This window comes from Chinchilla lanigera, unplaced genomic scaffold (genome assembly GCF_000276665.1).
Source record: "Chinchilla lanigera isolate Chin_1 unplaced genomic scaffold, ChiLan1.0 scaffold00065, whole genome shotgun sequence".
NCBI lineage: Eukaryota > Metazoa > Chordata > Mammalia > Rodentia > Chinchillidae > Chinchilla > Chinchilla lanigera.
The window spans coordinates 8,904,152-8,916,385 of record NW_004955466.1 but is presented as its reverse complement, the minus strand read 5'-3'; the positions used below and the strand labels follow the sequence as shown (position 1 = coordinate 8,916,385).

Below are 12,234 nucleotides of genomic sequence, written 5' to 3'. Positions count from 1 at the left end.
AGCTTCTAATTAACCTGGAACAAAAGGTCTTTGGAACTTTCTATTTAACCCCATTAGAGTACCTACTCTGTGCTAGATATGATATTCAGTAATTTGGAGGTTTTTTTTGGGGGTGGTACTGGGGATTGAATATAGGGCCTCAACCAAAATTAAAAAGTGCTCTGCCACTGAGCTATATCCCTAGCTCTTTTTAAAATTTTATCTTGGGACAAGGTCCCACACCAAGTTGCCCAGGCTGGCTTTGAACTTGCCGTTTTCCTGCCTCAGCCAACTGAGTTGCTGGCATAACAGCTGTGCATGTGTACCACCATGCTTGGCTACACATTCAGTTCTTGGAACACAAAAATGAGTAAGGTATATATCCTCCCTCTAAGGAGTTTATAATTTAGCTCTGAGTATGTCATATAATTAAGTGAATTTCACAACTTTGTACAAAGACCAACACAGATAACTTTTCCAAAATTTGCTGAGGATATAGCTCAGTGGCACAAGCTCCTGCCTGGCAAGCGCAAGGTCCTGAGTTTGATTCCCCGTACCAAAATTACTCCAACTGGACAGCTTTTGGAAAGCAGGTGTTTTTTTCTTACTTCTCTGCTTTTCTAGATGTAAATTTCAACATTATTTCCTGTTTGCCTACTAAGATGAGTTACATTTTTAAAAATGATCTTCCTCAAATGACTTTTAATCAACACAAGGTATGTATAAATATAAAGTTTATTTAGCATAGTGTTTAGAAAAATAAGTTCACATCATTTCAGAAAACAAATAAAACACTTAATTGTCCAGGCATAAACCCCCATTACAGTACAACATACATACTTTAGATCTCTTTGGTTGGGTAATTAAGCACAGAAATGTTCTGGGACATGCTGTGTGCCATCACCTAACAGTGCAGTAAAGACTCTGTTCCCCACCCCATGATATACATTCTGGATAGAGTTTTTCTCTGTGTAAGGCACAGTAAAACCGTACTGAGTGTATAACTGGTTGCCTCTAAACATACAGTACATGCAACAGAAGTTTTTGAGAACCCTGAAAGCTAAAAGTCACATGCTATGTAATTGACTAATAAAATTTATGGTGGTAATAGTCAATTAACTTGAAATATACTAGTAAGATTCAAAATAACCATTAGGCTGTATCATCTAAACTTTAGGAAGACTTTGAAACACCTTTTGTAAAATATAATTCTTTCCCCCAGTTTTCCTGAATTATTTTTTATGTGAGATGATCTACTAAAACATTTTAAAGAATGAAGAACTTGTGGCTATGTACTAATGCACACTTGTCTAAGATGTAGCAGGGAAGGCCGCTACACATGCCCAATAATCCAACTCTTAACATGCACGATATAAGGGCACATACAGGGAGATTTAAGGTCAGTGTGCAATTAAACTATAGATTTTTTAAAACTATGGCTATAACATCTACCTGCCTTTCACAACACCTGAAAGGCACTGAAACATGTGTATAATTCAAAGAGACTTTAGTATAAATATACACGAGATATAATGCAGTACAACACAGGAGCTCTTGCTTGCTCGAGGAACAAATATACCTTCTCTTCAAACAAGAGACTGTCCTTTACTGGGTGTAACTAAGAGCTAATGCCATATTCTGGCTGATAGAGTGCATAGATAGGCTCACACCAAAAAGTCCCACAGCCAGTAGCAGGGGTTGGGGTTTGAAGGGAATTCTTTACCCCTGTTCTGATTGCTCCTCAGGCATCATTAGAGGGTCATTTGCAGCATTTTCAAGCATCGATTTATGTTAAGAAGTATTTTCTGCCACATGAACTCCAAGGGATTCAGGTCTGGCCCTTGGCATTGCAAAATTACATTTGCAGTTCTGTGCAAGGAGATCATGGGGTTTCTATTATTCCATTCACATATATTTGGGCTACATCCTGACTGGCCTGTATTTTATTGAAAGAAAACAATGGTAAGTTTTTTCTAATGTGCATGGATTCTTACCTGGTATATTCTGTAGCTACCTGGAGTAACTGTAAAGTTATCATTACACTATGTTGGGAATATAAATGGGTTTCCTATATAAGTCTGAGGTTTTTGTGCTATGTTCTTTTTCATAAGGGAGAATGAGGGAAGAATTCCAAATAAAAGAGAGGCTTATTATATTTTTGTAAGACATATAAAACTTTTCCTGTTATATATGTAACATATATAACTCTTTAAACCCTCCCATCTCCCTATTGGATGGGTATTTTAGAATAATTAACAAACTCTTGATAGCTGCAGCAATCAAGTGGAAAACATCATTTTCAAGTAAACTACACTACAGAATCATGTAATTAACCTCAGTAACAAGATCAGCACGCAACCAAAGAAAAAACAAGCTGTATAATATTGTAAAATGGAAGATAACTCCAAAACACCTGACTCTGTAAAAATGAAACGGAACAAAACAAAACAAAACCACATGTAGTTTCAGCAGGTTAGGAATATTCACCAATTCCATAAAAACTGGATGTAAGTTCTTTATCAAAATGATGGAATAGGGATTCTTCATAGGGCTCTTTCCTTGTGCCTGCATTTCCACCTGCAATTAACAACAAACGTTAAGTACTCTGCGGCCCTTGTTCAACATGCTCAGCTGATGTACATGTAGAGATCTAGAATGTACCCTTGTTATCATCACAAAGAAAGTAAGAAGTAACATTTTTATGTTGAACAACTTTAAGTCATCTCTGAACATATCATCTTCTCACTCTTCTGGCTTTTCAGAGAACAGAGAGTAACTTCACTCACTTCATAAATATACTTGCATTTCAGAGTCCTGCTAAAAACTATAAACACAATTCACAACATTATCCAAGGAGCTTCTTACAGAAACCCAGAAGACTGCTTTTAAGGAAGACATGATCAGATAGTGCAAACCACAGTTACGTGTCATTGTGAATCAAGAAATGCAAAACACTGAGAATGACGTTCACAGGACAGAATTTTGCTCAATACAATATACACATTTGTTCTTTACTTTAAAATGGCTGTTTTCATAGGCTGCAGAGTTGATTTTATATTGTTTTCTGCAATTTAATTACTGTTATTTCATTATAATGAAAAATATCAGTAATAATTAGCTGTTAATGCCATTTGAGACAATATTTAGTGAAACTTAAGTTTTTCAGACGTAATGTAATTCTGTGGTGAAATTAACCCTGCTAGATAGTAGAAAAGAACCATCAGTGCTTCTGTTGACACCTCTGTATATTACTAATAAAAAGGCCACAAGTTAAAAAGGCACATAGAAGTCTATATAAAACATATTTAAAAGAATCAGTTGCTAAATAAAGAACAAAGATGTGAAAAAAAGTACCAAAATTTCAAGATTGGGAGTTAGAATTCCTGTTTCAGTGTTATTAATATTGACTATGACAGACTCCTGATAAAAGTCACTGCTTTTAAAATCCTACAAAAAGTAAAACTTTATTGGAAACAATGTTCACTTCCTGTTCAAACAATAAAAATAAATTAAACAGTAAGAAAACATTTTTCTTTTTAGTTCATAGCGCCTGAAGTATAAGAGAAACATACACGGTATAAATAAAATTCACTGTACTTACTCAAATCTTGCTTATCATACTGATATATTTACATTCACACTGAAGTTTGTTTCAGTTTTTAGTGGAGTTTCAAACTTCCTCAGCTACACTGAACTGTTAGCAACCACATCTGGAAATGTGTACAGACTTAAACCAAGACTTTCTCAAAAATGCTGAAAAAGGTAAGTGTGTTTGTCTGTATGCATATACATATACTTATATATATTAAGCTACTTAACTTCAAAAAATACACCCTTACAATAGTTTGGAGTACCATTTCTGTTTCTTAATCTTATCAATGCCCATGTAATAAAAGTAAACAAAAAAAAATTGCATTGTTTCTAACCGTCTGCAGCTATACTTAATTTTCTATGTTAGACGTATACATTTTTAATTTAAAAAACTTATCAAGTTCCATTTTGACCTTAAAATTATACTGCCAACTAAATGGTATACTTTGACTTGATACATTTCATCTTGTTCCTTTGCCTCCATTGAAGAGAACATTATACGTGAACAAAAAGTTCTACCAATGTAAATTCAACTGTGATCTTCATGCAGATCAATTCAAAGTCTCTCGAATGCATTTACTTTAAAAAGTAGTGTGTTTTCCTTTAAATGGGAAAATGCTTTATGTCTTTGGGGCCACATGAAAAGATTTGCTGCTGATGCCAAAAGCAAAAAGGGAGGGGGAGTGTAGGCAATAAAGTTTATAAGTCTTGCATATCTTCATCCAACTGGACAGTTTGGAGCTTGGCAAGCTCTTTTTTGTCTGTCTCCAGGTCTTCACAGACTGTCTCAACCATGCCGTCTAGGACATACTTGGATTTGGAGTCTAGCATCATAAGGCTGCTTGTTGCTTTGCTCTCAGAATTCTGTAAGAAATTCTCCTTTAAGTTAGCCACGGATGGCAGAACCAATCGGTGTTCTCTGACAAAATCCTGGTGAACTGCTGGGGTGGCGTGACCTACCTGGTCTTCAGCCGTAGGAACTATTTCCCCAAGGGCAGTCTGAGGCATAGGGACTGACAGTAGGTCTTGACCAGTAATAAGGGAGCAGTTCTGAAGTGTTGCATAGTTAGTGTTGCCGACAGAGGTCACAGTAGATTTGCTTGCCACAGGTGCAGACATTGGCTGGCTATCAGCAATGTCATGGTTTAGCTCGGTGGGGTTTAGTAAAGTAGGAGAAGTCAGGGAAAAATTGTGAGTTGGAGATACATTAACTAATGAGGAGGCCAGTGGATGAAGGCCACTCCCTGGGATATTTTCAGAAGACAGGTTTGCATTTACTTGTGCATTCTGATTGACAGGCATCAAGTGAGAAAATACCAAGCTCCTTTCCAAGCCCTCCTGTTTCACAGATCCTACAGTCTGGCCTGAATTAGGAACAGTATATACCACTGCACTGGGAGCAAGAGAGTTCAAGAACACCTTTCCTTGCTGGATTGTGGCAGACTCACTTGTAAATGTGCTCCCATCTGAAGTGCTTGAATTTACTGAAATATTACCTAGAAAAAAGTAAAGTACCAATTAGCATTGATGGAGGTGATAAAAAGGAAAAGTGTCAAGTGTTACTTCTTTATACACGTGACTTTTGCCCCCCTCAGGCACAGGATCTATGGAGAAGTGACACTTCCAAATAATTTAAACCTTTTTTTTTTTGTATTGGAGATTGAACCTAGGACCTTTGCACTAACCTACATCTCTGGCCCCTTTTTAGTTTGACATAGCGTTTCACTAAGTTGCCCAGGCTGGTCTTAAACATGTGATCCTCCTGCCTCTGTCTCCTGAATAGCTGGGATTACAAATGTGTGATAATGCCCCACTAGCCTAATGATAATTTTTGCAGTGTTGGCAAATGAACTCAGGGACTTGTGCATTCTAGGAAAGTGGTCTATCACTGAGATACACGTTTAGCCTAGAACAGCAGTATTTTTTATTTATTTATTTATTTTGAGACAGGGTCTTGCTATGTGGTTCAGGTTGGTCTCGAACTCACTAGGTAGCACAGGCTGGGGTTACTTGCACTAATCCTCCTATCTCAACCTCAAGAGCACTGGGATCACAGGTGCCTGCCACTACACCTGGCTTAGAACAGCTGTAGTTTTAACTTCCCAACAAATTCTGATGACAAAATGGAAGTAAAAACTACTGGTTTGGAAACAAGTACGAAAAAAAAAAAAAGAAAAGAAAAGCTTGTTCAAGTTCTGCTTTCTGGTATTTGGCTTATTATTGCCAACTTGATATCTCTTAATTAATGTCTCGTTATTGCTAGTGCTGCCAGTCAGAACTAGAAAATATAAATGCAAAGTAGAATACCTTTTGTTCAGGACTGCTCAGTAACTGGCATAAAATATGAATGGAAAGGTACAAAATGCCACAGAAAATGAGTTTCCCTGGGGCTTAAAAGTTAACCGCACAAACTTGTACCGACAAGTTGCAAACTTTCACCAAACTAGCCATAAAGTAATGTCAAGTCAACACAACAAAGGCCTTTTTCTTCTTTTGCTGAGCCAGCTCTGAATTTTCGGGGTTGTAGTAGAAGGAAGAATTCATGATAACACCGGAATGTGCTTTTTAAAATACAGGCTAACATGAAGGACCACAGCAAATGCTTTTCTAAAAGGTTTGTATCTTTCGAGGTTCTCACTATAATGGTCTGCTGAGACTAGAAGGAGAAAGAGAAACGTAAGTGGAAAGCTGAGATGTTCAAATCAGGTAACTCAGACAATGTGAAGGGGTTAGACTCTCCCTCCACTAAACTAAATCAGTGTTCTGAGTCTCCACACAAGCAGAGTGAAATGGCAAATAGACGATCCAAGCCCTGAGATATTGCCACTGAAGGAAAAAAAGACTGGAGGAGAGTTTTGTTACACAACTCAGAGGGACTATTTACCTTGACTTTGAATTAGATGGTCTTCCTGTTTGGGACAACAGCACAGTGTCCAACTGCATAATCACCTAAAGCATATCCTTTCTCACATTGCTAGAATAATGGTGATTAGATAACCACTACATTGACAAATACGTTCCACTAGGTTGTTCATGCGTTTGGAACATTTTTAAGCACTGTAATGCCAAGCAATGTTTCCAAGTGAGAAAGAAGGAGAAAATACTGTATTTGAATTAATTTTACAAATGGAACCACTAGGAAGTATTCATCACAGAAACACTGGTTGTTAAGAAAAGTATTTCTAGGGCTGGGGAAATAGCTCAGTGGCATAAGCGTTTGAGTTCGATTCCTGGTACCAAAAAAAAAAAAAAAACCAAGAAAGAAAAGCTTTTCTAGGTCGGTTTAAGCTATTCCCCAACATAAATGTTTGTTTAGGCTATACAAAAAAAAACCAAAAACAACTGCTTTTATATTGGGTTTCAATGTAAGTATGCTTTAAAATCCTTATAGACTGCCATATTTTAGCAAAGAAATATCCGAAATAGATGTCTATCTTGTATGTGTTTGTAAAATTGTTGACCAGTATACACGTGAACAGAATGATTATTTTTAATAGAGCCATAAATAGCATACTATATGCAACATTTTTCCAATGGCTATTGAATACAAGGAAAATAATTTTTCTGGATGTATAGAAATTCTATATAAATGAGGAAAAGCAGATGTGATCTAAAAGATGACATAAGTACAACAGCAATAGCAATAGAGTTATAAATTGAACAGTAGAAGGCCAGAGATATAGCTCAGTGGCTCAAACACCTGCCTGGAAAGCATAATGTCCTGAGTTCAATTTCTGGTACCTCCTCCAAATAAATACATAAGTAAATAAACTGAACAACAGTTTTAAAATCAGTTTAAAAATCCAACTGAAAATCATAGGTAAAAACTTTGTAATGATGACAGGAAAAAAAATCTCATTTTCTCAGATTATAAAGTGAGTAAAAGATGTAGACATTCTATTTTTTAAATATAAATCCCAGCTATAGAAGAATAAGTCTACTTTGTCTAGACATTTTAAAGAAGGATCAGTATACATTTCTGAGAAAGGTCAAATGCCCAAAATGCTTTATTGAGAGAACTATACTACACAACTACTGTAAAGGAATGCTGCTTATTGGACCCATCTGGTGAAATTTATGCCTTCAAGTCTAAGGACTGACAGCCTTGTCATTTGCTCTTAGCTATTTTAAACAAAAATGCCATTTTTGTTTCTCTTACATGTCCCATTTAGAAAATTAGCTATTACTTCATAGTAATTTTCTATGGTAGCACTTTGTCAGATTACAAATAAAAAATACTTTTGCTTTTGTCCTCCTCAATGTATATACTCATACTTTCAAATTTGTTGTCTATAAAACATTACCTACTGGTTAGAAACTTTCCTAAAGAGGGAAAAGAGACTAGATATACATTAAGGTATGACAAAACTAAGTACTATGGGTTTCATATTTTTACCCTATGGTGAAAAGTCACTAGGCTTAGCTCTTTCTAAAACCTGAAACAATGAACAACTGTGTAACAGCACACTGCAGGACTGTTGTATTATATTACCATTCTGCCTAAAAAGAAATGAACTTACAGAATAAAATCCACAGCCATTTTTCCCACTAACGCCTCCAATAAGCTGAAGTAGAACACAGTCATTGAAACAGAGTTGGGCATAATTTTTTTTTTCCTTTTGTGGTAAACCATCCTGATAGAAAGCTGACCTTTAAGGCCAACTATTACTTAAGTTTGGTTTAGTAAAAATCTGGACTTTCATATTTGCTTCTAAGATATCAAGTACACATCTGTAGCTTCCACTCCTGAACTTAAGGGACTATGTCACTGCCAAATTCTAACCATTCGTATTTCTTTTTTTTTTGTTTTTGTTTTTGTTTTTTCTCCGGTACCGGGAACCGAACTCATGACCTTGTGCTTGCCAGGCAGGCACTTTTGTTGCTGAGCTAAATCCCCAGCCCCTAACCATTCCTATTTCTATAAAGAAAATGTCAAGTGATCCAGACTTGCCTAAAGGCAGCAAAGACCCTCGCTCATATCAGTCTCAGTTTCCCAAATTTCAAATCAGTGCTTAGCAGATTTCTATTAGTAAATCCACAAACATACCCAGTAAGGCTTCAAGTCATCTTCACAAATAAAACCATACATTTGGGGGGTAAATATACACCCAGAACAATAGATAACCTATTATATATTCTTCTGGTTTTAAGTCTTTGTTTTAATTATAAGAGAAAAGCCTTCAAATAAAATTTATTTGGTCTTGTTTTCTTTGGTACCAGAAATCGAACTCAGGGCCTTGCACTTGCCATGCAGGCACTGTGCTGCTGAGCTATCTCCCCGACCCTCATTTGGTCTTTTTAGCTTCTTCTTTTAAAACATTCTTTTTGTCAAATAAATAATGCTTAGTAAAGTGTACACATCCTTACCGATGGCTTGACTGATTTTATGTTCTTAGGAATTTTATTAATTTTTAGGTGTTAAGTTGTGGGTTATTTTGTAAGCACTGATTGGCTTATTATGTTTCTATAACTGTAGATTTGGCAAGACTTGCTAGGAACGGTACTTTTCCATTCAGTTTTGTGGATAAAAGCCCATCCTCACGATGTGAGGGAATGAAGGAAGGTGGGTGTTACCTGGGTGTTGAGGCGGGCATTCTTATTAAAGCTACTGTGCAGCCGTGGTGGCCAATGAGGTACCCAAACAGCAACACCAATCTATAGCCATTACTAAATGCAGCCTTTATCGAAGCTGACCAACATGCCCACTGGTGCATTATGGTACCAAATGAGGCTTTTACCTTGTGACGCTGCCACTGAGACAGGAGGCAGCTGCAGTGGAGAGAATCCAATGCTCCCATTAAGGAACTGGCCGTTTGCTCCGGAATTAGGGATCTGGACAATGCCATACTGGTTAATTTGCACTGGTGTAGTAAAAGTCACTACAGAGCCTCCGTCCTGGGAAGCCACTGTTTGAATGCCTTCTCTTTTCACCTCAGTGCTGGGTATCAGTCCTGGGAATGACACACTGGGGCTGTAGGAGGTGGTGGCTGCTGAGTTAGCAGCGGAACTCTGGAGGACCTTGAATTCCTTCACATCCTGGGAGGTAGACCCCAGTATTTCAGTCATGGCTACACCATTGCTCACAATGTTGGAAGACATTTTTGGTGGATTCAGTGCCACTGTCTGCGCATTTCCTACATTTAATCCATTAAGGATAACTCCATTTGGTCCCTGAATAAAAGAATTACCATTCAGGAAGACAGGTGAAGTACCTGCAGGTACCAAGCTTCCATTCAACAACACTCCAGAAGAGCTTAATGGTATCTTAGTGTTTCCAATTTGCTGCATATACACTGGCTCCATGTGGCTGGAAAGGCTGAGACTGGCAACGCCATCGGATGAACCCGAGAGTGGGTGAGGAGACAAATCCTCATGGCCCTTGCTGGATTCATCTTCAGTGCTGGGATTGCCATCTGACTCACTGTACAGGGGGAAACCAAGACATTCACAAGGTCAAGGCGATGACATTCCACACAGTGCCATTTGTTTAGAAGACAGCTTCTAAATCCATTAAAAGCAGTATTTAAGGAAAGCACAGCAGGATGCCTGCTAGCCTTATTTAAGCTCTTAGGCTTTTCAGTAGTCTCTGACCAGCCAGAGAATCTGGGAAGATGAACTTTCAGATCCTCGACATTTTTAAACAATAAATTCAGGGAAAGGCCAATGATGTGGAAGATATAAATAAATTCAGCGAACAGGACTTACAGGAGAATAGTGTATTTTCCTTTTCACAGCAGTGATGTGATTTTCTGTCCTGTTAAATATGCTGCTATTTACATCACAGTTTTTCCTGTTCAGGAGTGCAATCCCCTACTGCCCACCTAATTCAGCTCAGGGTTACTTTGGAGGCAGGGGGTCTGCCAAAGGAGCAGGAGGTGTGAAGTATTCAACCGTACTTGCCAGTTCATTAACAAGAGACCATTTTCTCATCTGTTCTCAAACTTCTACCCCACCAAACTGACAACTCTCACTCAAAAAGTGGGCGTCCTTGTAGGAAACACACTTTCAACCCTACACCACTTATGTACAGTCGCCTTTAAAGCCAAAGGAGCCTATCTAACAGACCTATCCAGTGCCTGGGAGGTGAGGGTGTGTGGGGGTCACTCGGTGGTCTTGTAACTGTCAGAGCCCTTCCCAGGGTCCTCAGTCCGGTTCCAGACAAGACTGTGCCCCTCTGCTCCCCGACTTGGGCAGAGGGGAGTGGTGGGGTTCTTCCCATTTGGTCTGGGGATGGGCAGAGAAGCAGGACAGAAGCAGTTTGGATGCGTAGTGGGACTTCGCCCAGCGAAAGATCCAACAACTCTGCAGTGGCCGGCGGTCTGTTCGCTTTCAAGCTGAGGGGAGGGGATTACCCGGGCTTTGGGCTGCGGGGCCAGGAGCGCAGAAAGCGCTTTGATTTATGAGCTGAGGCTGAGCCGCCGTCGCCGTCTGCGAGGGTGACTCACCGGGGGTGCGGGTGGGAGGCAGATCCGGAGGGGGGCCTACACTAGGCAACTGGACAGAGTGTGTGTGTGTGTGTGTGTGTGTGTGTGTGTGCGCGCGCGCATGGTTAGTGGGGAGGGGGTGAAGTCGGCAGTGTGGCGCGGGGGGCGGGGAGCCGGCGGGGCGGTGGGCAGGGAGCCCAGGAACGGCGCAGGCTGGGGCGCAGAGCCTGCAGGAAGGCAGCTGGCCTGTGCCTGTACGCGGTGGCCGCTCGCTACCCTCTGGCCCAGCCCGGCCGATTCCGCCGGCTCCCGGAGATCCGCGGCCGCCAGCGGGCGCGGGGCAGGTGGCAGGGCCGGGCCTAACCTCCGCAGGTCTGCGGGAGGGCTCTCGCTCATCTCGGGCGCGTTTGTTTTGGTTACCCGAGGCCGGACTCAAGGCCAGCGCCTCCCCTCAGTGGACGAGAAAGGCGGAGGCCGTCGGGCCCGCCGGGTCCCGGGCAGGAGAGGGCGGCGGCGCAGCGGTCACCTCCACCTGGCCTGGCGGGCGGCTCCCTGTCCCCGGCTCAGGACGCTGGGACTCTTCCTGCCCAGTTCCCAGGGCCACAGCCGCATATCTTTAGGCGACATTCTCCTTACTTTACTTCGTCTAAGTACTATGCACAAACACACACACACCAAGCGTCCAGGCTCCGAAGGACACAAAAGAAGTGGAAGTCCCAGTATTTTCTACCGGAGAGGGGAAAAACCTGCCCGTCCAACAGCCCCGGCCCGACACGGTGGGAGTCGCGGGAGGCGCAGTCTTCAGCGCCCCTGCTCCCCTGCGGTCCCCTCCGGGCAGCCGGTCCCCCACCCGAGGGAGGCGGACGCACATGCTGGGGGCCCCGGAGCGGCCCTCCGGCCCTGCTACCCCGGGGCGCTGAAACCCGATCCGAAGTCGTTCAGAATCAGGTTTCAAAACACGGCGGAGCGGAGCCGCGCCGGCACCCCACGTTGCCGCGGCCGCGAAGGAACCGCGAAGGGCAGGGTGAATCATTAACTCTGTCACATCCAAATCTCGACGTCCCCAGACCCACTCAGGGCCACCAGGCCCCCACGAACGCCCTCTGCCCGCCGGATCGGCCCCGGGGGACCTCCACGCGGGGCAGGCCCTCGATGGAGGGAGCAGCCGGACCCGCGAGTCGGGGACCGGGGGGCGCCCCGCGCGGGAGCAGCCCCGAGAGCTGCGCACCCCTGCGCCCAC

The 12,234-nt window shown here is 41.7% G+C and overlaps 1 protein-coding gene across 4 annotated transcripts in view; it reads right to left on the bottom strand.

The window, feature by feature from the left end:
• Window positions 1–700: 700 nt before the first annotated feature.
• The window catches only part of Six4 (SIX homeobox 4), a 12,958-nt gene continuing 1,424 nt past the window's right edge, over window positions 701–12,234 (bottom strand). For 2 of the 4 annotated variants that reach the window (XM_005399171.1, XM_013521927.1), the window contains 3 exons: window positions 9,309–9,991; window positions 4,531–5,066; window positions 701–2,556 (listed from right to left, as the gene is read on the bottom strand). In XM_005399171.1, coding sequence (XP_005399228.1) covers window positions 2,293–2,556; window positions 4,531–5,066; window positions 9,309–9,991 — 1,483 coding nt within the window. In that variant the 3' untranslated portion in view covers window positions 701–2,292. Of the gene's footprint in view, window positions 5,067–9,308; window positions 9,992–12,234 lie in introns of all 4 variants that reach the window. The other 2 variants (XM_005399172.2, XM_005399170.2) reach the window with 2 other exon arrangements.